The 23,235-nt window shown below is 40.3% G+C and overlaps 5 protein-coding genes across 5 annotated transcripts; 4 read left to right on the top strand and 1 right to left on the bottom strand.

Annotated features, from left to right (window-relative positions):
* The first annotated feature begins 620 nt into the window (after positions 1 to 620).
* LOC130685574 (ELAV-like protein 3) lies at positions 621 to 9,060 on the top strand. Its single transcript, XM_059494590.1, is given in 11 exon segments — positions 621 to 1,039; positions 3,203 to 3,318; positions 3,445 to 3,622; positions 3,746 to 3,852; positions 4,219 to 4,372; positions 4,501 to 4,683; positions 4,763 to 4,877; positions 5,235 to 5,342; positions 5,951 to 5,992; positions 6,346 to 6,431; positions 6,482 to 9,060. Coding segments are annotated over 10 exon segments (1,362 nt in total). The 5' UTR covers positions 621 to 1,039; positions 3,203 to 3,231; the 3' UTR covers positions 6,784 to 9,060.
* A 512-nt stretch (positions 9,061 to 9,572) lies between these two features.
* LOC130685532 (F-box/LRR-repeat protein 12-like) lies at positions 9,573 to 11,449 on the top strand. Its single transcript, XM_057508843.2, has 3 exons — positions 9,573 to 9,928; positions 10,011 to 10,673; positions 10,743 to 11,449. The coding sequence occupies exons 1-3, from the start codon at positions 9,828 to 9,830 to the stop codon at positions 11,380 to 11,382; spliced, it is 1,404 nt and encodes a 467-aa protein (XP_057364826.1). The 5' UTR covers positions 9,573 to 9,827; the 3' UTR covers positions 11,383 to 11,449.
* Positions 11,450 to 12,960, bottom strand: LOC130685548 (pre-mRNA-splicing factor ISY1 homolog). The gene is made up of 6 exons (XM_057508859.2): positions 12,799 to 12,960; positions 12,514 to 12,674; positions 12,207 to 12,410; positions 11,954 to 12,103; positions 11,784 to 11,890; positions 11,450 to 11,714 (listed from the first exon to the last, which is right to left on the bottom strand). Exons 1-6 carry the CDS (start codon positions 12,822 to 12,824, stop codon positions 11,502 to 11,504), a joined length of 861 nt encoding a protein of 286 aa, XP_057364842.1. The 5' UTR covers positions 12,825 to 12,960; the 3' UTR covers positions 11,450 to 11,501.
* A 36-nt stretch (positions 12,961 to 12,996) lies between these two features.
* LOC130685505 (helicase ARIP4-like) lies at positions 12,997 to 19,496 on the top strand. Its single transcript, XM_057508805.2, has 10 exons — positions 12,997 to 13,906; positions 13,968 to 14,130; positions 14,196 to 14,719; positions 14,818 to 14,995; positions 15,054 to 15,222; positions 15,318 to 15,958; positions 16,025 to 16,183; positions 16,252 to 16,492; positions 16,592 to 17,556; positions 17,617 to 19,496. Exons 1-10 carry the CDS (start codon positions 13,220 to 13,222, stop codon positions 19,047 to 19,049), a joined length of 5,160 nt encoding a protein of 1,719 aa, XP_057364788.1. The 5' UTR covers positions 12,997 to 13,219; the 3' UTR covers positions 19,050 to 19,496.
* A 1,732-nt stretch (positions 19,497 to 21,228) lies between these two features.
* LOC130685541 (uroporphyrinogen decarboxylase-like) lies at positions 21,229 to 22,953 on the top strand. Its single transcript, XM_057508854.2, has 7 exons — positions 21,229 to 21,374; positions 21,442 to 21,547; positions 21,608 to 21,948; positions 22,009 to 22,170; positions 22,230 to 22,349; positions 22,419 to 22,586; positions 22,676 to 22,953. Exons 1-7 carry the CDS (start codon positions 21,366 to 21,368, stop codon positions 22,814 to 22,816), a joined length of 1,047 nt encoding a protein of 348 aa, XP_057364837.1. The 5' UTR covers positions 21,229 to 21,365; the 3' UTR covers positions 22,817 to 22,953.
* The last annotated feature ends 282 nt before the right edge of the window (positions 22,954 to 23,235 follow it).

Below are 23,235 nucleotides of genomic sequence, written 5' to 3'. Positions count from 1 at the left end.
ATCGATGAGAACCGTGGAAAAAGAATCCTCCTTTCAAATATCAGCCCACATAGATATATTTTTATCTGTGTGGTACAGTTTGGAACAAAGGAAATGTTTGAGAGCTGCGCGGCTATAAACGAGTTCAATCCAACAAATCAAGATGTCGGCCCTTCCAGCTTGCAGAAAACGCAATCATCCTGTCTGGCAAGTCGGGAAAACATTCCCAACGGCTACGTACCGACGTTTCTTCAGAGGCATAACGGAAAAATCAATACACAAGTACAAATGCTTAATGACGTCACAGCCAAAACACTTCAATCGTGCACGTATAATGAATTATTCTACCTATTTGTATCAATAATTTGGCCAATAAAATAAACATAGCAAGTTCTTCGCAGAAAATATACATGCATATATAATCTAAACATTTTAGGGCAAGAACCTATATCCATTTCTATGTGTTGTGTATGTATGTGTATGTCAACGAGGGGTGAGGGTTGCAGGAGGGGAGGGGGTTTACAATGAAAATGTATGCGATCAAAGTATGAAAGGACAGGGTGGGTGGCGCTACTTGCGCGCCGAATTTTCGATGGGTTCGGAGTTTGCGCGTTGTGGGCCCTAAACTCCACGCAGTAGAAGTCCGACCAGAAACCGAGCAAGTCTTGTGTTCCTTCGTTCCCGTCCTTTTTGAATTTTCTCGTTCCGTGTGTTAATTTTTCTTTTTCTTCCATCAGCTATCAGTTTCCTATCCCCCCTTTTTTTTGTCTTTCCTTATTCAGTTTTGACAAGAAAAACAAACAAAGCACACATACTTTAAATCAATTTCGTAATTTTGACTTGATTTAGTAATCTATAAAAAAAACACACGGGCTGTTTTTTCATTTCTTTTTGAAGAGTTTTTTTGATTCGTATACCATTTTACTCCCCACGTTTTCCAATCAGAGATATTTGGTTCCCTGTTTTTTTTTTTCTCAAACGACAACGACGAGAGTGAGTGTGTGTGAGACCACGCGGGTGACCACCGGCCATTTTCAACCATTTTTCGTCACATCCCAAGGTAAAATAATTTTGATTGGATTAGTAGAACGCCCCCTTTCGCTCGTTTCAAGATGGCGGAATTCCAAAAAAAGAAAAAGTAAGAGAAAGCAAAAAAGAGATAGATTGGGTCGACAAAACGTAAAAAAAAAGGAAGGAACGGGATGGGCTACGCAAGCAAACAGCTGCTGAGAAACCAACTGTCACTAGTGTCCATACCCAGCCTCCTGACCGCCGTGTAGCTAATCATTCGCTGCCCCCCCCTCTGCCCCACCTATTCGTGTAGAAGTGTATAAAGTTATTTTCATTTCACTCATCAGTCAACATATATACACGAAATTTTCTCGGTTCTTTTTTTTTTGTTCGAAAAAAAGGGCAAGGTCTTGTCAGGAAGGAGCAGCTGCAGTGATGGGAGGGTCCGTATATCGATTTAGTTTTTTTATGTATGTGCGTGTAGAAGGAGAGAAATGGTGGTTCAGCGCGCGTGCGTTCAAAACGACGATCAATAATCCAGCGGGCGTCGAGATGCCCCCCTCCTTTGGGAATGTTGCAGTCGAGTGAGAGACCACTAACTCTTGTTTTATGGTAATTTCCACGACTAGAATGCCGACACGTAAAAAAAGTAGTTTTTATTTTATTTTTAAAGCTAATGACATTTTTCGACGTAATGTCATCACCCTTTGTCGGGTTAACGGAAATGGAAAAGCGGATGAAAAGTTTGAATAGGGCAGATGGTTGGCGCACGCGCCACCTTGATCCATCTGCGTCGAGTGTTTGCATGGCCTCCATGGCAACCGGGCCCCCCTCCTACCTTCTTTTTTTTTTACTGGATCAATAGTTCTTTCTGTCAGTGAGTAAGTACAAAATAAGGGGGGAGGGGAACATAACCTTTACTGAACACAATTTTCTCTTTGAAAGCGGGATGGAAAAAAAAGATGAGGAAGGGGGAGATTTGAATCGATGAAAGACAACCGAAAAATGATGCGTTCCAACAACTGCGGATGTAATAGGAAACTAGGACGATTTTTTATTATTATGATGATTGAAAAAGGAAAATTGTCACGCGTTTTGATCTTCGTCTCGTTGAAATTTGAATTTTACCGTTTCAACAACAAAGGATTGCATTAGATTTGAGCTCCACTTGGAGATTTTATCGTTATTGCTCTATTCAATTCTAGAATCTGCCAACGCTTCCATTTTTAGAGTTTTTCCCTGTTATTGGTTGCCATTTTGCTCTATCCAAGCACTCTTAGGATCTATTATTGACTTCTACGGTTTATTAATTCATTGCATTTTAAAGGTCTAACAGATTCGAAGAATTTGGCAATACACGGTAATGGGGTGTTGCGTTCAGGTTTTCGTACGACAATCTCCATCGCTTGAAGTACACACAAATATACAATTTACAAAAAAAAATTAAATTCCTCAACAGGATCAGTCCAAACCAACCGGTTCATGCGTAGCCCGTCTTGCATCCGTCCTACAATTTCCAATACTTTGATTAACATCCAAACTATTTATTAATTTTTTAACCTTTGCCATACCAGATATCTCAACATGTTAACACAATTCTCATTTTTCGTGTTCAGTTTCAAATGTTCAAATCAAAAAATCTTTGATATTTTTTTTCCAGGCCATTTAATTTCGATTTAAATGTTTTTGGGGGGCTTTCATCTGGCAACGTCCCAGGGATTACCCATTCTTCTAGAGTGGAATAGGTAGCACCAATGTCTGCGCATTTCCATTTGCAGATGGTTAGGAGGGTTGTTGGAAGCAGCTGCATCCCTGCTTTTCAAATTTTCCCCTCCAGCCCCCTTTCTATGTATTGTGTTTGTTGAGACGCGAATCGTATAGCACGTCAGATGGCGTCATAATCCTACGCCCAGCAACTGTGTGTAGACGCCGATCGATAGCTCGTCCACCCTATCGGTTATCTCTCGACGCCATTCTTTTGGCGATCACGTTTACGTTTTTGGGTACGACGTTAGACTAGAAAAGAACCAACTTTTAATGACACGACACGACACGTGTTCTAACGAAACACTTTGGTCACGCTAATGACTCCTGTTCCGCCTCAGAGCGATTCTTGAACTGCCGTGTGGGCGTATCATTATTGCTAACTTATTCGAACAAAAATAAGCTGATCTTAATTTTGTATTTACTTTTTTTTCTGCCCACTCTTTAGATTACACAGTAGCCGACAAAAGCAGAAAAATGAACGGTTTAGAAAGCCTACCTCAACACGGCGCCTTGACAGCCAATGGACTCAACCACGTTGCATCCGTCAATAATGTTAGCCACGTGAGAGGATTCGTCTGTCTCATTTTTCTTGACTCCTTTTTAAAGCAATTTCCTGCTCTGTGTGGGTCTATGTGTGTGACGATGAATTAACAAAGGTTTTTTTTTTTTTGCTTTTTTGAAATTTAGGGATCCCAGCACATTGTGCCCAAAGATGACGAAAGCAAGACCAACTTGATCGTCAATTACTTGCCGCAAACCATGACGCAAGAGGAGATCCGCTCCCTTTTCGCTTCCATCGGCGAAGTTGAAAGCTGCAAACTCATCCGTGACAAAATTACAGGTCTTGAATTTTAAATCAATGTAGGTAGATAATTTATCGACTGTCTGGAATTTTTTTAATAAGTTTGAATAACCGGAAATCAGTAAAAAATCAACGAGATTTTGTTTTTCCAATTTTTTTTGTCCATTTCCATTTTCGATTTGAAAGCAGGGCAGAGTTTGGGCTACGGATTTGTCAACTATCACCGAGCCGAAGACGCCGAGAAAGCCATTAATACTCTGAACGGATTACGTCTACAAAACAAAACGATCAAGGTGAACATATTTTTTATGATTTATCTGCTAAAATGGTGGCGTGTGTGTTATTTATTTTGCATACGGAAGAGGAAGAAAGAGACTCGTTCATCCGAATCCGGCTGTGTTTGTATCTACGAACACGAGCCCTGGTGTCTTGTAGCATGCAATGTTTTGATTTCCCGAAATAGAGCTCAACATTTTGGACGAGAGTGAACGGGAAAAATTGCTTGCCCGTCTTGTGAACAGCATGGTGTTCGAGTGTACCATGTATAGTCCGGCTGTGTTGACACAACTGGGACGATACTAAATGCCTTGTTTTTTGAAGATTCTTACAAAATATATATTTTTTGATAGAAAATAGTAATCGATATTTTACGAATGCAGGTTTCGTTCGCGCGTCCCAGCAGCGAAAACATCAAGGGGGCCAACTTGTATGTCAGCGGCATTCCCAAGACTATGTGCCAGAGCGAACTGGAGACTCTATTTGCGCCGTTTGGACGCATCATCACGTCTCGCATCCTCTGTGACAGCATTACGGGTATTTGAAATATTTCTTTTTTTTTACAAAATTGTAAGGTTTGCCGACTACACGTCAGCCACTGATGCATTTCGATCTGTAGAAACTCATTTTTATTTGCTCCGTTTCTATTTTTACTCACATGTAAGCAGCCGGTCTGTCAAAAGGGGTGGGTTTCATTCGGTTTGACACGCGCGGGGAAGCGGAACGCGCCATCGAGAAGCTGAACGGCACGGTGCCGCAAGGAGCCACCGAGCCCATCACTGTCAAGTTTGCCAACAACCCGAGTAATTCTACCAAAGGTTTAGCTCCGTTGGCCGCTTATCTACCTGGTATAGTCTCTAAATATTTAAATCTACCGTAAAATCATTAGGTAGATGATAAATGGTAATTGTTTATTTTTTTGTTTAGAATTTTCGTCTGGTGCTGCAGCTGCAGCTGCGGCGGCGTTGGGCGTTAGACGCTTCGGAGGACCCATACATCCAACCGGACGTCTTCGCTATATCCCACTCTCTCCTTTGGCCAGGTACGATGTTTCCCCTGTTTTTTTTTTTCTTTTCCTTTCAAACCTCTCAGCTTGTTAGCTTTTTTTTTTCATTTTTCTGCTTTGGTTTTGTTTTTTTCCTTCCGTCTCCTCCTATATTCAAAATTCCGTTTCACCGGGTTCTACTCTTATGAAAGGTCGGGCCAGTAAGTCTGAGCCAAAACACTCCAATGACAGTCGCTCGTTAAGAATGAAAGTCGGCGGTTGGTCGTGGCTGCCCCGCCATTAAAGTCGAATTGCAAATTTTGTTCTTATTTCCTTTTTGTTTGATTTTGTTAATTTATTGACACTTCTGATCTCAGATTGATTGTTTGATTTGGATTATTTTTATGTTGACAGAGGCGGGGCAGCGTGGCAACCGATGGGCGTCACCGGTGTGAATGACGGTGTTGGGGTCAATGATCTGAGCATCACCGACCTGTCGGAAGGCGCTCGCACTCCTTCCAGGTAGCTTATTCTTTTTCGAAATTCCCCATTTCGCAAACAACAACCCCCTAAAAAAAAAACAAATCGCTTTTCAACTAGTGAAAAGAAACCCCCGACTTTTTTTCTGTGACAAGCACTTGGATATTTTTGATATGGTCACTTGTGTCGTCATTAATCTGGAATGGTTATATTAACACTTGGCGGATGTTCAATGTTTAGGACGATTTTGGTAGCAAACAAAAATGTAGATCCAAGGGAGGGAGAGGCTTGCAGGAGGTTATTCACGCAGGCGTCTTACTACTATTGAGACACGCCTTCGTGTGGTTCAGCGTCAAGTGAACTGACGAGATGGACATGGAAAGCAATAATAAGTAACTAAAAAATGATGAATCCTCTAACAAAAGCAAAACGATCGTTAAATATCGGACGATAATTTATCCACGTCTGTCTAGTTGATTCTGTTGCGCGCGTATGATTTATTGGGTTTCAACTATTTTGACTTGTCGATCTGATTTTTGTGTTTTTGTTGTTTTTCTTATTTTTAATGTGTTTTTTTTTTATTCTTCCCGCTCCCGCCCACCTGTTTTTTCTCTCTGTATATTCTTCCTCCATTGTTACACACACTCAAGTGCGGGCAAGGCTGTGTTGGCCCTCAACAAAGGGCTTCAAAGGTCAGTCTCTATATCATGCAAACCATTCAACTTTATTATTTTTTCTGTTCAGTTTTTGGTTTTTTTTTTTCAAACTCTTTCTCGTTATTATTATTACTTGGTTGGTCCTGGTCTCAATTTGTTTAGTTCAACTTTTGCGCTTTCTTTTTTCTGAACGTCTGTGATAACAACTAACTTGATCGTTTAACTAAAAACGTTCCTTTTATTTTTGAAATTGAATCAGATTTTTTTAAAATGAAGACCATTTATTAATTATTTAAATGATTCGAAAAAAAAACAAATGTTAAACGTGTTGTAGTAAATTGTTTTTTGTTTTTTGGGGGCGTATTTTTGTTTTTTCTACTTGAATGAAGGTTTTCGCCTTTGGCCGGTGATATTTTGGCGTCGCCCTTGCTGCCAGGAGCCGCTGCTGCAGCCGCCGCCGGAGCTGCTATTCCAGGTACGGTATACTAAGTTCCATAATGAATAAACCCAATGTAAAATTCACAGATGTTTACTTCAAATTTGATGAAGGGACAGGTTGGTGCATTTTCGTTTACAACCTGGCACCCGACACGGAAGAGAGCGTCCTGTGGCAGCTTTTCGGCCCCTTTGGTGCTGTCCAGAGCGTCAAAGTCATTCGCGATCTGCAAACTAACAAGTGCAAGGGTTTCGGCTTCGTCACCATGACCAACTACGACGAAGCTCTCGTAGCCATCCAATCGCTTAATGGCTACACGCTTGGTAACCGCGTTCTGCAAGTTTCGTTCAAAACCGCCGGATCCTCGACAGGGCGCACCAGCAAAGCCTAAATGGGGCGCCCATTTGCCAGAACCAGCCACTTACATCCACACATGTTACACGTACACACACACCACACACACACTCACGCTTTAGTAGCTGACAACCTCCCTCCAAGAAAAACAACAGAAAGAAGACAAGCCCTCCTCCCCGCAAAACATCTCTCGCACTTGACTCGTCTGCGAGCATTTAAGACAGGAAAGAAAAAATCATCCTGGAACACACCCATCCTAACTCACCCCACTCCACAAACCAATTATCGGTTTACAAAGATATCTTCTCATCAAAAGTTCATCGTTTACAAAGCTAGTCAGCTCTGCTCAAGCGACGTTATTTAAAAATTGCAGTACGCATAGAAAAACGGAAGAGAAAATGAAGCAACGAGGAGAATTAGACGCGCGAGATATAGTCGAGACGATTTGCGAATCATTTTTTTTCGCAGCGAGGCAAGAAATGGATCTCATCAATTGTAAAAAAAAAAAAAAAAAAAAAAAGAGAGAAAGAGATTGCTAGTCACTTGGTTGAAGGATATAATATTTTTTTTCTTCTGGAAAAAACAGAAAAAAGAGTGAATGCAAATCGTTTTCACTTTTGTCCTCGTCAACAACGTGTTCTCGACCATTCTGTGAATTTGAATGGTGCAAAAAAAAAAAACTTTTGTTTATCTTTCGTACACCTTCTTTTCCCCAAATCTCACCCAGAATGATGTTTTCCTTCCCTTCCGTCAGTCGAAAACCTTCAAAGCTTAAATTATCGAACGGCCGGCTTTTGGGGAGTTATTCCAGACAATTTCATTTTAATCCTTAACTTTCAGACGAACCCTTGCCCTTACTAACTGAGAATTTTTGTGTCTATTTTTTTTTTATTTATTAATTTTTTTTTTAAACCGAGTTTTGGATATTTATCTGAATTCGTTTATTTCGCTATTTGGTTTTTTCCCCCTCATGTCCCCTACTTGGTTTATCACTTTCAGTTACACCAATTTTTCCGAACTTTTTCATTTATTATTTCGTTTAATTTTTTGTTTGTCTTTTTTTCCTGTGTGAAACACATTCGTACACGACACACACACCACACATATATGAACGTACGCTAAGGCGTGCAACGATAGAACTGAAATACTCGCAAAAGTCTACTTAATCGCAAGAGCGCGTCGCGGACAGACACGTCAGGATTGCGGATGTTTAGTCGATACATTCCTTTATTGTTAAAGAAGTTGACGACAGAGAAATGAGAGGAAAGGTTTCATTTTTTTTATTTATTCTTATTCTTTTTTTTTAATTAAGAAAGTTAGTTCTTTGACGTTTTTTGCGTGTCATCTTTTTCAATTTCACTCGTTTCCCTCCTGTTTATCGAGTCGAGTAGCGGTAACTAGTTTTCTTTTATTCCTACGGTAGTGAGTAGAATTATGAAAAAGGTTAAATTCATCATTATTAATTAGCGCTTTCCATGTTTTTGCGCCGCACGCATTCGTTTTCTTTCCTTTTTGCGAGCGATAAAATAACATCCAAAGCAAAGCAATCGAGTGATTGGTTTACGAACTTGGCTCTGACATTTTCGTAGATATTTTGGCTCGCTCATTTCGTCCCTGTTTTTTCTCATTTCGTCACGTTGTTCGGTTCTTTCTCCCCTATTTCAAAGAACCGAGGCCAGTATGTTTGGTCTACCGTAGTTATTCATAGTTTCGTGTATTTTTATCATTGATTCTCTTTCTCATCATTTCGAAATGCCACCTTTTTTGGTCATTGTTTTCTTGTCGCGCTCTCGATCTCTTCTCCTCTTTTTTGCGCTCTCCTTTCTCTAGTCAACCCGTCGAAAATTTTTCTCTCGTTTTTTGAATTCCAATTTTTTCGATTCGTGTAGTTTCTCCTTGATTTGTCTTTTAATTTTGGTCGTTCAAACAACCAACTTACATCAACAACTGAAGAACAATCGAAAACTTATCCGATCCGTTTTCGAATTTCGCGCCACGATTGACACTTTGAACGAGCGTTTTGATGGAAATGATGAACGTTAAGAAAAAAAAAAGGTTTACCGCGATGCTCAAGTCACCTCACACGCTACCGCGGTGAATGGAACGTGAAAGATCACAGGGAAAAGTATTAATATCAAGATAGGCTTAAAAAACAAACATACAAAAATCAACGCGATATTAACACTTAAGAAACAGAAAGACAATGTTGAATCTATATAGAAATTGAAAAAATACCCAAAAAAATCGAATGCTTGTATATACAATGAAATACCGAACATTTTCGTGGGAAAATACATCACCTTATAAAAGATAATGTTTATGGTTTCATTATTCTCTCTTTGATTTAAACATTTACTTGGTTTACACGCACTGCTATGTTGGCATCTGTTTATCGTGGGAAACGAAACGAGAAAAACAAATTGAATATCAGAAAAATTTCCATGATCAATTCACCGAAGAAATCGATCGTCTCTTTCATGCACGTTAAAAAGGGTGAGGTCTCGTAATTACTTGACTGAAGCACGTTAACAAAGCAGCAAAGCACAAAAAAACAATCAACAATGGGATAAATTTAGAAGCTAAATCCTTCAGCGACTCCTCTGGATCAGGCATCGGGAAACCGAATAATTACCGCCATCCAACTTTTTGAAGAGAAATCTCAGGTTTCACCTCGTGGTTATCCTTAACGTCTCAATGTATTGTTAATCTCAAAAAGCCACGAAAAATGAATAATTTTCTAGAAATGAGAAAGGAGTGACCAAATAAGTTCAAGCGTTGCTGTTTAGCAGTGCCCTCCTTTGTGCATTGTCGTCTGCATAGCTCTGTTTTTCTTTGCAGTTTACACCCCCTTAGACGGACTCTGAAGATTATTGGAAAATATTCGCTAGTTTTCCTTTTTGTTTTTGTGTCTCATAAGTTTACCGCATAGTTTATTAACTTTTAGTCCTATATATTATGTTTGGCACCCTCTAACGTCTTTTTTTCGATTGGTGGTTGGTGAAAAAGCTTCACCTTCGTCTTATAAATAACATACACAAACCTCAGGATACCTTATTCACAGTTAAAGGCGCTACTCCAGCCATGGCCCTGAACTATGAACCTCATATTTTGCGACTTTCCGATGATATTCTTCTACAAATCATGTCATTTCTAAAACTACAAGACATTCTTACTGTGGCACAGTAATTATTTTTTCATTTGACCTATTAACTTGTAGTGTAATGGTTGACTAAACAATAACTATTGTAATTTTTTTATCTGCAGAGTATGCAGGAGGCTGGAGAAAATCAGTAAAGATAGAACCCTGTGGAAAGAAGCAGATTTGCGTTCTCGATTCCTTACCCATGCAGAACTTGAAGTTGCAGTCAAATGCTTTCATAGAGGGACAAAGGTACTGGCATCAACTGGATCAGTGAAGTTGCTATCAGGAAAAGTTCAAGAAAACACAGAATGTCTGTCTCCTGCACTTTTTGAGCTGGTGACCCAGTTTACAGATCTGGAAACCTTGATACTGGAGGAACACTTTATCAATGCTTCAATCCTTACGTACAAATGCTTCCCTCCAACATTCAAGCATCTGTCAATGGAGAACTGTAAACTGATTAATGTCCCTGTCAAAGAATCTTATTTCTTTAACATGGCAAGCCAGACACCCAATTTAGAGAGCCTAAACTTGAATGGTTGTTTGTGGTTTGAAGACCACTCGATGATGGCCATCAGCAAATGTCCAAAATTAAAAATCTTACGATTAAGAGGATGCGCAAAAGTAGGAACATGCGCGGCATATATATTCCTGTCTGCCAGGTTTGGCTTCGAAAATATTGAAGTTCTTGATTTGCGAGAAACAGCTATATCTGACGCCGAAGTCCGTGCGTTTAAATCAAAACCAAAATTAAAACGCTTGTACATCGACGGGAGACTACACAGGTACGTTTCCTCCCCATTCAAAGTTCAAATAAACAATGCGAAAATATCTGATTGCCTCCCATACTGTAGGAGACAAGATAGCGATGAAATCGATCGTGTCACAGACCGAAGTATTAATACTCCAGAGGAGTATGCTCCTCACTTGGAGGTGCTGACACTGACCAATACTGAAGTTAGTGATGTGACTTTACGCCACCTGGCTCACAGCATGCCTAATCTTCAACTGATGGATGTCCGTGGCAGCAAAGTAACGGAGCCAGGAGTCATCCGGCTTAAAACTGAATTTTCTCTTCTACGAGTCGTGTGCGATTTTCCGGAATGGACAGTAGATAGCTCACTCATTTCACCAGATTGGTGGATAGATCGTGATTTTATTTTCCAAGACGATGTAAAACGCCATCCATCCTCGGTGTCAAGTTCAAGAGATGCGACTGCGGAACCTCCTCGTCATGAACGAATTGAAATTATTGACGTTGGCCCAGGTATGGTGCGCTTAAGACGAATCATTGATCGTCCATTTTTTCCCCTCCCGGTACCTCCTGAGGTGGTTCCTGAACCAGCATCGAGGCAACCTCCTCAGCTTCAATCTCCTCGTCCTGTGGACCAGGAACTTCCTCGGTCGCCTGAATCTTTACGATCCTCTAGCTCCGGTTCTTCGTCCCCTTCTCCGTTAGACAACATCCAAAACCCCAGAGATCCCTCCGTATGAATTTTTTTTATTTCTAATGTCTGTGTTGACTCGACCCGATTACTCAACAATAAAATTTATCGACTGATAATTGAAAATGTGGCTGACGTTTATTAATGCGGTCTTTCGGAAGTAAAAATTCATGCTTCAGAAATCATTGCTTGTAAATTCTTTGACGTCTCTTCTGTCTCCATCAGCAGTTCTGAACTGACATATTTCTCCAATAGCTCTTGCTTCTTTCTTCGAAGGATTGCCTCCTCTACTTCCTTTTGAGACGGAACGGCAACGTGAGCTACAAATCGTGGCGCTTCAGTTTCCATCTCTTCATCGCTGTCCGCCAAGACGGAATCATCCTATGTAATTCAAAGAAAGCCATGCATTTTTTAGTTATCTCAGAATACGAGGACTTCAGACAAACAAACCTTAAGTTTACGCGTTGTGTAAATGTTTTCTTCTGCATTATTTTTATCAAGTTCCAATAATCCTGCCTCCTTTTTAGCTTGCCATTCAGCAACTGCTTTTGCAATAGCTATAATACAAATCACAAACAGTTTTGGTAAATATGGAAAATGATAATGAGTAAAAAAGATACCCTCTTTTTCAGCCTCTTGTTCTAAAGGGATAAGAATGCCATCATCATCATCACGGTATCCATAGTAATCGGCGTCAATATCTTTCATTAGTTCAGCCCGTGACTTTTTGGGAACAGGCATTGGCTCCTGTTCAAACAATTCCCTGACACCTGCGTACGAAAAGAACAGATGAGGCATAGATAATACCTGTAACATAAAATGCGGGCGGGGATATGGGTGGGTGAGTATATGTCAGTTTTTCGTCTTATTTACCTGGTAACTCGCGGGCTGCTCCGAAATAGCGATAACCGCGGTTTCCTGGAACTTCTCGACCTTCACGATCAAGATAGCGAGGACCTATTCTTCTGTAGTTTGGCCCACCTAAATTAAAAATTTGAACTTCCCAATGGTATTTTTCTCTCAGTAATTTGTTGATTTCATCATTAAGATCTCTGATTCTATATTCTCCAAGACCAGCTACAAGCAACAAAACAAAGTTAAACTTCAATACAACCCATCTTGTAGATTGCAAGCATACAAATAAATTTTTTATTGCAGTAAAAAAAAAAAAAGAGAATACCATTTTGAATTTGTGTAACTTTTTTTGATATTTCTCTTAAGATTTCTCTCCGCCATCTTTCACACTCCTTTAGATCTTTGCACTCTGATGCCAAATAAGGCCTACGATCCTTCCCTCCTAAGGTTCCTAATTGTGCAGCTCTAAAACGTGCCAACGTTGTCCTTCATATGTTAAGGAAAACAGAATTATTTTAGTGACACGCCATCATAAGCAGGGATGTTCGTGAAGAATGAAGACATTCAACCAATTTGTTGTATGAAAAACAAAATGAAACTCACGACTTACATTGCTTTTTCTGCATTTCGGGCCATTGTTATTCGCCTAATTCAATGTGTTTGGTATCAAAATATCAACAGTAAAAAATTACCATAGACATACACGTCGAAATTTAAAGTAAGCGAATTGAAGAACGCTCGTTTTTCTCGTTTGTGGCTTCTGCTAGTACCTTTAAGGAGAGGAAATGTATAGTAACCCCCCCCAGATGGCATTATGAGACAGAACAATTGGGCAACAATGGCGTTTTTCCCAGTATATTTCATCGGTAGTTGATGTAAAAAGTGATCAAAAACATTAACCGCAAAACTACTTCTAATGAACTTAGGATATCTTGAATATGCGAGTGTTGCAAAGATAAGTTATTTGACCTGAATAATTACTCGAAACCAGTGCGACGTTTTTCCCTTCGAATCGTTTATATGAATGGAAAATGGAACTAGAGCCTCAAGAATGGAACCTGACAAATAGTCAGGATTTTCCAAGTGACAGTAACAAGTTTGAAGAATCTAATAAACAAGAACATCCAGATAATAATGGAAGTGTAGTCAGCAAAAAACGAAAGTTAAGTGAGGACAGTGAAAACCTTGAATGTTTGAACTCACTTAGACATATCTGTGAGGCAGTTTTGGGGGATGATGCTTCTAGCCTTCCGGCTGCTATACCAATTGAGCAAAGTGATGCAAAACAAAATGTTACAAGCCCACAAAAGAAGAAAAAGAAGAAGAAAGTTACAACTGAAGCTGCCAACAAGTCTAAAGAAGTGAAACCAAAAAATGAAAAATTGAAAGCTCATATGCGTAAAAACATTAGAGATATCCTTAAAGGAGATGAACTTGAAGCAGAAACAAGAGCTGCTCAACAGAGAGAAATTGAAAGAGTGCAAAGAATCCAACAACAACAACAACAACAACAACAAGTTCCAGAATGCAGTTATATCTCACATTTTGATGAAGAAGACAATAATACACCTGTTTCAACTTTGGTTGAAGATTTGCAAGCATTAGCACATGAATTAGAAGACAGCACACTTTCTCCAGATATACCGATACAGTTCTTGGAAAACAATCAGCACTTCAGACAAACTTCACAGCCCCCCACTGTTAAGGATGCAGTTAAGGTATCCCTGTATTCATGATTTACTGAATTTTTCACAGAAGCTAATTTCACAAACTTCTTAGAATGACAATCAGGAAGTGTGTGCACAAAAACACATCTATGATGACGTGATATGCCTTTCAAGTGATGATGAAGAATACCCGCCCAAACCAACACCACAAGCTCCAGCCTGCTCTAAGCACTATGCCCCTGATGATGACGACGATGATGTTGTCATACTCTCTGGTATGCGATTAAAAGTATTAATTTGTAAACATAAAAAATTATTGTAGATTTTCGTCGAATTTAAGGTGACGACGAAAAACCGGAATTAATTGAAGAAGACAGTGATGTTCATAATTTCGGCCTTCATACGAGAGATGAGCTGAATAAGCCAGATAGTGAAGGCCGAGTTTTGGTAAATGTCGGGCACCCATCCAGTGAAGGCGACATTTTCCTAGCTCCACAACTAGCTAGGGCAGCCAAAGCTCATCAGATAGGAGGCATCCGTTTTCTGTACGATAATGTTGTGGAGAGCTTAGAACAATTCTCTACGTCAGAGGGATTTGGCTGTATTTTGGCACATTCAATGGGTCTAGGTAAAACTTTTCAGGTGTGCGCATTTTCAGAAGTTTTCTTACGCCACACCAAAGCGAGAACTGTATTGATCATTGTTCCGATTAACACCATTCAAAATTGGGTTTCTGAGTTTAACTCTTGGTTACCGTCGGAACCCAATCCTGAAATGAATGAAAACGATCCTCCTGTACAACTTCGCAGTTTCAATCTGCATGTTTTGAATGACACAACAAAAGACCTCAACTCGAGATCTAAGGTATATTTGATTGCTACTTTTTGAAAATTTTATTCTTTGTGCAGTGCAATACAAGAAATTTTGTAGATAATAGATTTCATTCTATTTTTCATTTGTAGGTAATAGCTGATTGGGCAAGTCAAGGCGGTGTCCTTCTTATCGGATACGAATTATATCGGCTATTTTATACACAACGAGAGAGTAAAGAGAAGAAACGATCGAAGGTTCCAAAAAAGAAAAAAGTTTCAGGATTCATTGATTTAGAAGAAGAAGAAAAGGAGAAAGGACGACTTGAAAGTAGGGTTAATTTTATTGTGGTATAAAATCCTTTCTAATCTAAAATATTTCTGAACAGACATTTATCAAGCGTTAGTCAACCCTGGACCAGAATTGATAATATGCGACGAAGGCCACCGCATCAAGAACATGAAAACATCCATCTCAGTTGCGCTAAAAGAAGTTCGTACGCGGCGTCGAATCGTTCTGACAGGGTATCCTTTACAAAACAACCTTCTTGAGTACTGGTGAGATTTGATACTTTATGCAATTCCTTCTTATTGGTCAAAACTAACTACCATGTTTTTATTTTAATGTTTGCAAACCTTTTTTAAACAAACAGGTGCATGGTAGATTTTGTTCGGCCGAACTTTCTCGGTACGAGAACCGAATTTGGAAATATGTTCGAACGGCCAATTCAGAATGGGCAGTGTGTGGATAGTAACCCGGCTGATGTGAAACTTATGAAAGAACGGGTCTATGTACTGCATTCTTTAGTGAAGGGTTTCGTTCAGCGAAGAAGTCACGCAGTGTTACGCAATAGCCTTCCTCATAAAGAAGAACATGTACTTCTCCTAAGAATGACGAAGTTACAACGAGAACTCTACAAACACTACATGTCTCAGCTTTTGCTGAATAAATCGGTGTCCAATCCACTGAAAGCGTTTGCCGTTTGTCTCAAGATTTGGAACCACCCCGACGTCTTGTTTAACTTTTTCAAGAAAGGAAAGGATGACCTCGACCTGGAATTGGACGAAGAAGCGCCAGAAAATCGAAAAAAGAAGAAAAATTGTGCCGTCGCTAATGCCCCATTAATGCCTTCGCTTCCTACTCCTATTTCTGTTCCTACTGATGATGAAGCCGGAGACAGTAGACAATCAACCCTTTTAACAGGCTCCTTAACTGATCAAGGAGCCAATGAATGTGCCAAAGAGAAAAAAGATGATGTCGCGTCTTTAGATTGGGCGCACGAAATATTAAAAGGTGTTCTTTTAAGTTGTTCTTCGGTTTCCTTCTGTCGAAGTTAACTTGTTTCCTTTTTGGTTACAGGATACATCCCCGGTGATGTTGAAAATGCTGCCAAAACGAAAATCTTTTTCACCATACTTGAGGAGTCTGTTAAAATTGGAGATAGGCTCCTTGTATTTAGCCAGTCACTGTTCACTCTAAATATGCTTGAAGAATTTCTGCAGCAACGCCGAATTCCACGTAAGGATCGATTGCATTGCCGCTAACACATTTCTTTTGTTGAAATTGGCAAAAAATTTTTCTACTAGTGCGAGGAGAAGAGCATTGGTGCAAGAACAAATCTTATTTTCGGCTGGATGGCAGTACCACCGGCATGGAACGCGAAAAACTTGTCAATGAGTTCAATGCCAATGCCGATATTTTGCTTTTTCTAATATCTACCCGTGCAGGAAGCCTTGGGATTAATTTGATAGGTGCAAATCGTGTCATCGTTTTTGACGCTTCCTGGAACCCGTGTCACGACGCCCAGGCAGTCTGTCGAGTGTATCGGTAGGTTCCCTCTTTCTTGATTGTGTCATTTTTAGTATGTGATTAGTGCCAACCATGAAGTTGTTAACTCATTCTTTCATTCGCATTTCTCGAACGTAGATACGGTCAACAAAAACAATGCTTCATTTACCGATTGGTGACTGACAATTCACTTGAGAAAAAAATCTACGACCGACAGATTGGCAAACAGGGAACAGCGGATCGTGTTGTCGATGAACTGAATCCCGAAGCTCGATTATCTTTGAAAGAAGTCACGAGCCTTGTTTGCGACGACGAAGATGACCCGCCTCCCAAAGATTTTGGAGATGCCTACAACCACGATTCAAAACTTAGAATTACGGATTCCATTTTAGGACATGTTTTGCAGCGCTGGGGCAGCAGTTTTACCAAAGATCCCTTCGAACATGGCACACTTTTGCTGGAGGGAAAAGATTCAGGATTATCGAAGGCTGAAAAACGAATGGCACAACGTCTCTATGAAAAAGCCAAACTGGACGGCAGTATGCAGTATAGACGTCAGAATTACTCGTCATATTATCCTAAAATGCCAGTTCCCATTCCATCGATGGACAATAATAACGGCGCTTACGGTCGCCCAAATCCGATGTACCAGTCTGGTCGTCCATCTAATATTCCAATCAAGCAAACCCCCAGCTCACCTCTCCAAGGGATGGGTATGGATTTATTGGCTGAAGCGCTGGCTCAAGGCAAATTAATCTGCAAAGAAATGGTACTCACGAAAGACGTGACAATCGCAAGAAATCAAATATCTGGTGGAACAGGCGAAACGTCGCCAATAGTTTTATCCACTGGAACCAGGGTGAAATTGATAAAAACACCGAAAGGCATTTATATGCAAACGCCGGAAGGAAAAATCTTCCGTATTCATTCAGCCGCTCCTGCTACGCCAGCATCTCCTTCAGCAATTGCTGCAGCCCTCGGCTTGAATCTTAAAACTCCGTACCCTCCTATCGGTGTTCAGGATACACCAGCAGTATTACCCTCATACAGCGGAGGGTCCAGAACTTCTCTGGTGGAACAATCGATGTTGAAACGGATACGGGGTAACAATAATATAGAATTAATTATATTTTATTTTTCTAACATATTTTCATTCGTCACAGAAATGCAGCAAAAATCTTCAATTGCCGAAAGCGCTAAGCAAGTGATATCGTTTAATGATAAAAGCGCACTCTTGGCTCAGATTCGGCAAAATCTAGCTGGAAATAAGGGTTTCGGAAATACCCTGAGCAACATAACTACAAAAATGAGTAGAAGCTCTTCTACCACCTCAAAAGACCCTCCCTCGGCTGACAACAATTCGAGTCTCAACCATTTCGCTAAACAGCTAGCCAGCTTGGCTCAAAAATCAGCCGCGGACTTACTGACTGATGTAGGAGTAGGTTGCAGTCAGTCAGACTTTGACAGCAATAGCAGTAGCGGCATGTCTCCGAAAAGAACTTCTAGCCTGTTAGATCCCAAAGCAAGGGCACTGCCAAGTGCTTCACTGCCCAAAAAAGTTGCTACAGTTACCCCCAACGTGTCGAAAGCTCGAGTTTTTATACCACGCCGTCCTACGGCAACGGTGGAACCTCTTTCAAAAATACCACCTATCGCAGATCATTCGTCACCGATGGAGTCATCCGTGATTTCCAGGACTATTTCTTCTACTCCGACGGCTCTCTCGTCTCTGTCTTCTTTATCTGCATCTCCTTTAGCAGGAAAATCTCCAAACTTTAATCGACCTTCCGAATTTTCATCTGATCTCGTTGATTTTGCCACGAAAAACGCAGAGGAGCGTCAGCCTGCTCTGGACAGCAGTGCAAGTACTCGGAATGGAAGTGGTGTGTTTGATAATCTTTCTTTAGCTTCCCAGTTGGAGGGTTTTGCTTCATGCACATCTGCAGCAGTAAGACCAACTGCCGAAAGTCTGAAGGATTTGCTGAAACCTGTAAGCAATGTAGCTGGTGAAGCCACCGGGCGTGGTTTACAGTGGAGTGGTGAGCAAACAACATCTGGTGGAATACCTTCGTGGTCAGATTCTCAGCAGTTTACTGCCAGCCAACAGCAATGGAACAATACGGGACAGTGGAACGATGCGTCCACTAGCAGTCAAGCAAACTGGTCCTGGTCATCGCAACAGCTACAGACTCAACAAGGCCAAACAAATTTCATCAGCACAAGTCGTATTGGGGGCTCTTCATCATCAGGTCCTTCAACCCCATCAACAGATTCATACAATCAGTATTCCAACAACTTCGACACGGATAACCAGTGGGCGAGCTACAATAATATGACTAGTGCAGCGAACGCTACCTACCCCTCACATTCCCTACCACCACCTAATGGACATTATTCTACACCTCCTTACTTCCCTACTTCGTACTTCGGCTCAAATGCGCCCGTTACTCCGGCTTATGCGACCTATCCACAAAATTCACAACCGGGATATAATACGTTGGACGGCAGCAATTTTAACAACCAGTATAATAATCACGGCGGTAACGATTTCACACCAAACTACTCTCAACCCTACCCTGGTAGCTATTCGCAGTAATGACGCTGTGCATCACATAAAGAAGAGTCACACTGAAGTTTTGCTGAGGCATTCAATCTTTGATTTATTTGGCGTCATTTAAATGGTCGAGGGAAAACTTGTTGGCTAATGTTATAACATTAAGAATTAGCTATGCTTTCGCTTGCCGCGCAGTTAGTGGCAAACATCAGCTATAGTAAAGATGATCAAATTGCATCATAACTGCTGTCTATATTGGAACGGTTCTTCTCTGTATAAAAGGTGAATGTATGGCGAATATTTGAAATTTTTCTATTGAAAGCTGCCGTGTTTGTACGATTTTTCCCATTTGTCCTCGGTGTCGCCTGTCCTTTATACCTCCTCTTTCCGAACCTTTAATTGTTTGTTATTGTGCCGTGAACGAGGAAAGTGGAGCAAATTTAGTGTCAACGTGACGACTAGTTAAGAATAAATTTGAAACACTGCGAAGACTTTGATTTCGCAAAATTTTCCTCCCTTTTTTATAGATTCCTGTAGAATTTAATTTGTTACCCAATCGAGCGAAAAGTGAACGATATTACCTCTTTAATTACCAGCTAGCCGCACTACCTACTAACCTGCTAGCCGCACTACGATACGCCCTAGGCCTACTGGTGTTAGACACAGGAATGAAAATAAAAAACGGTATCGAAGGGGGCCACGTACCTCGATGATTAGCTGCCAGCATCCATGAACCTATTGGGGAGGCTTACGAACAACCTACGAGCTCCGATTACCCTTTCTCTACCTGAGTTTGTGGGTCGATCTTCAATGTAGTGAACAGTACTACAGATCGATTTGTTTTTTTGCCATTTTTAGCCTGGCATGGCTTCTTTTGGTGTGCCATTTTTAGCCCCTTATTATAGGCATGGCTCCTTGTTTCTTCTTTCTGCTCTTCTTTCTTGAAGGCGTTGTCATTTGGTGTATATGATGTCCGAAATGATGAGGATGTAGAATCTTGCGTAATTCGATGAGATGAAGAATCTTGAATGACGACGTAGAGGGGTGGGAGGAGAGCATGGAGGGAAGTGAGGGCTTGGAAATTGGAGGTGTCGGGATTTGAATCCGGGGCCGACAGAATACAAAGCGTGGGTGATAACCACGGTGCCAGGACCGCACATTCCAACCAAATTTTGCTTTGGCTGTCAGCCATTCAAATAGGCAGCTGATGTACATAGTAAGATTAAGTGAAGTTATGGTGATGTGGCATAGTATGCGGCTGCCATACTGCTATCATAGGTTCGAATCCTTGTTGTATATTGCTTAATTTTTTTTTGTGTTTAACAACGCACTAGTATACGAACTGCTGTGATATTTCGTATTAGAAGGAGGCAGGAAGCAGACAAGTTGGTAGAATTCAGTAGAAAGGAGGAGTATCAGTCCCAAATATGTGATAGATGGCTCTGATTCAGCAAACAAATGCGAGCATTTTAAAAAATTACGCGCCAATTAAGCAGACAGCTGACTGGTGTCATTGTAAAAGTTCTGTCATTGCTCCGCCAGCCGTAGGGTAGTGTGAATATTGGTAAATTTAAAAGCTATGGATTTTAATGAATAACATTACTTAGCTCGAATGAGAAAAACTACAAGAAAACTGGAGAGAGTTAAACTATGGCTGGCACCTCACTTTGCAGACTAGGCAACAAACAAACAAAAACTTGAGGTAAAGCAATAGCTAAAATTGCATTGGCTACAAAAGATTAATAAATGTTATGATAGGCATTGGCCATGCATCTCTTTGACATGCTTGCTGTACCATGCAATACTGTTTTAAATATGTTGAACACATTTCAGCTTCATGCACTTGAGAAGCTTGCATCCAGGGTGTGCTTCCAAGAAACATGGTTGGCAACTTTACGAATCAAAGTTGTTGGAAGATGTGGCATTCAGAAGATCATCATCATCTATATGAATGAATCTGACGAATCGTAAAAACAAAGATCATATCTGCAATGGAATTTCCAGCTTCAACAAGGTTTGCTTTTTGAAATAATAAAAAAATTCCAGTTTACATAGTATTTTCCACATTTTCAACAAAATTTTACATTCCCCAAATCAAATAAATTCAATTTTTCTTACTAAACATATGTTTAGCATTTTATTTACAGTCTCTTACAAATAGCCAAATTTACTGAGCACAATAAACATTGCACAAGCAAGACGGAGTGTGTAGTAATTCGTTGAACGCATTGCTAGATGTCACTGATTCGTGTTTATCATTGGGTGACCCGCGAGACGTGGCGATACAAAGTTCAAAATGATAAACCCTGGAATAAACTTGGATGGAAACTGCTAGTTATCACGTAGCCCTACCCGGAAATGGACTTGGTAATTCCTCTCATTCTTTTTGCTTGCTAAAAATTACCAGTCTTAATCATAATTTTTGTTTAAACAGATTTTCCCCCAACTGAAAAATGATCGAATTTTGCGAGCAGCTCGTGGAGAGGAAACAGACAAAGTACCAGTCTGGGTCATGAGACAAGCCGGGCGATATTTACCAGGTTTTTTTTGTACCTATTATTTTGTAGTGGTTGATCCATTGTTCATGACATTTTATATAGAGTTTCGTGCTACAAGGGTGAACCATGATTTTTTCTCAATGTGCCGAACACCAGAAGTTGCATGTGAAATAACTCTGCAACCTATCAGAAGGTTCCCTCTAGATGCAGCTATAATCTTCTCAGATATTCTAGTGGTTCCCCAGGCATTAGGCATGGAAGTTCTTATGAAAGCAGGTGAAGGGCCGGTTTTTACATCACCGCTTGTTACACCAGAAGATCTAAACATGTTGGAAACCCCAATAAACGTAGATGACAAATTAGGCTACGTTTTTAAAGCCATAAATCTAACTCGCCACAAGTTAGAAGGAAAAGTACCTTTAATTGGATTTGCAGGTGCACCTGTACGTAAGTTAAATGCTATTTGTGAAAGTGCAGTTTATACTTTTTTCTGTTGTTATTAGTGGACCCTTATGAGCTACATGATTGAAGGTGGGGGTTCAAAAACCATGTCAAAGTCCAAAGCCTGGCTCTATCGCTATCCCGCGGAATCTCACAAATTACTTCAAATTTTAACTGATGTTATAGTTGATTTTTTGGTTGGGCAAGTTAAAGCCGGCGCACAGGTTCTAAAGAATTCATCCTGTTAGAAGCGAAAATCTTTAATCACATTGGATATTAGTAGATGCTGCAGGTGTTTGAATCTCACGCCGAGTACTTGAGTCCCGATCTTTTTACTCAGTTTGCACTTCCCTACATCAAGCAGATCCAGGAACGCGTACGAGCAAAAGTAGACGTGCCCATGGTAAACTGAAGCAAAATGCTACTCCATTATTTATTTGTTTTGCCGTCCTAAGTTTGTAAATTTCTTCAGTGCATTTTTCCGAAAGGAGGGCATTTCTCTCTTGAGCAGCTCAGTTCTACTGGCTATGATATTATAGGGCTTGATTGGACGATAAAGCCCGAAGAAGGTCGACAAAGGGTTGGACCTAACATTACTGTACAAGGAAATATGGACCCTTGTGCCCTTTATGGAACAAAGGTATAATGATCCGTTCAGCTACGTCGGCTGAGTAGGACCTTTGGAATTTTTTACATAGCTGTGAAATTTTCGTTAATTTACCTTCTTAGGAAAGCATTGAAGTTATTGCCAAAAATATGGTTCATCGATTTGGTAGCCAACGTTACATAGCGAATCTTGGGCATGGCATATACCCCGACGTGGATCCAGAACATCTTGCTGCATTTATAGATGGTGTTCATGACGCCTGAAAATGAAATTTATTTTAATTGGAACGGAGTCTCATTTTGATGCTGTCATATAGTCGATTGCGTAATTGGGGCGCTAGCATTTTAAAGGGTTTTTTTTAGTTATTTTCTTACCTCTAATAAACTTTTTAACCTAGCAACTTAGCTTAACTATTCTTTTCTGTTTCCTGCAATACTGTTGCTGTCTATTAGACCAGAGCTCCTATGAACAAGAGCCACAACAATACTGGCATATTGACTTAGGTTAAAAATTTACACCAGCAGGTTCTCTTTTTTCACAATTTTCCTCTCCTTTGACCAGTCTGCATTGAAATGTGAAATCTGCTACTTCTTCCTGATTACTTATCAACGTTACTTGTTATTTTTTTGGTATAATTTAGTTTAAATAAAAAACGTAGGTGACTAAAAAAACGTAAGGAAAA

The sequence above is a fragment of the Daphnia carinata genome, chromosome 3 (assembly GCF_022539665.2).
Source record: "Daphnia carinata strain CSIRO-1 chromosome 3, CSIRO_AGI_Dcar_HiC_V3, whole genome shotgun sequence".
NCBI classification, from domain to species: Eukaryota; Metazoa; Arthropoda; class Branchiopoda; order Diplostraca; family Daphniidae; genus Daphnia; species Daphnia carinata.
Note: the sequence above shows the minus strand (reverse complement) of the source record. Positions and strands in the feature narration are given on the sequence as shown.

Coding starts and splice junctions, on each gene's coding strand:
- LOC130685541 (XM_057508854.2), top strand. Junction 22,350..22,418: donor CAAAAGTAGACGTGCCCATG/GTAAACTGAAGC, acceptor AAATTTCTTCAG/TGCATTTTTCCGAAAGGAGG. Junction 22,587..22,675: donor GTGCCCTTTATGGAACAAAG/GTATAATGATCC, acceptor TTACCTTCTTAG/GAAAGCATTGAAGTTATTGC.
- LOC130685532 (XM_057508843.2), top strand. CDS start 9,828: ATGGCCCTGAACTATGAACCTCATATTTTGCGACTTTCCGATGATATT. Junction 9,929..10,010: donor GACATTCTTACTGTGGCACA/GTAATTATTTTT, acceptor TTTTATCTGCAG/AGTATGCAGGAGGCTGGAGA. Junction 10,674..10,742: donor ATCGACGGGAGACTACACAG/GTACGTTTCCTC, acceptor CCCATACTGTAG/GAGACAAGATAGCGATGAAA.
- LOC130685548 (XM_057508859.2), bottom strand. CDS start 12,824: ATGGCCCGAAATGCAGAAAAAGCAAT. Junction 12,411..12,513: donor AGTTACACAAATTCAAAATG/GTATTCTCTTTT, acceptor TGTTGCTTGTAG/CTGGTCTTGGAGAATATAGA. Junction 11,891..11,953: donor ACAAGAGGCTGAAAAAGAGG/GTATCTTTTTTA, acceptor TTTGTATTATAG/CTATTGCAAAAGCAGTTGCT.
- LOC130685505 (XM_057508805.2), top strand. CDS start 13,220: ATGGAACTAGAGCCTCAAGAATGGAACCTGACAAATAGTCAGGATTTT. Junction 13,907..13,967: donor CTGTTAAGGATGCAGTTAAG/GTATCCCTGTAT, acceptor CAAACTTCTTAG/AATGACAATCAGGAAGTGTG. Junction 14,996..15,053: donor GGAGAAAGGACGACTTGAAA/GTAGGGTTAATT, acceptor ATTTCTGAACAG/ACATTTATCAAGCGTTAGTC.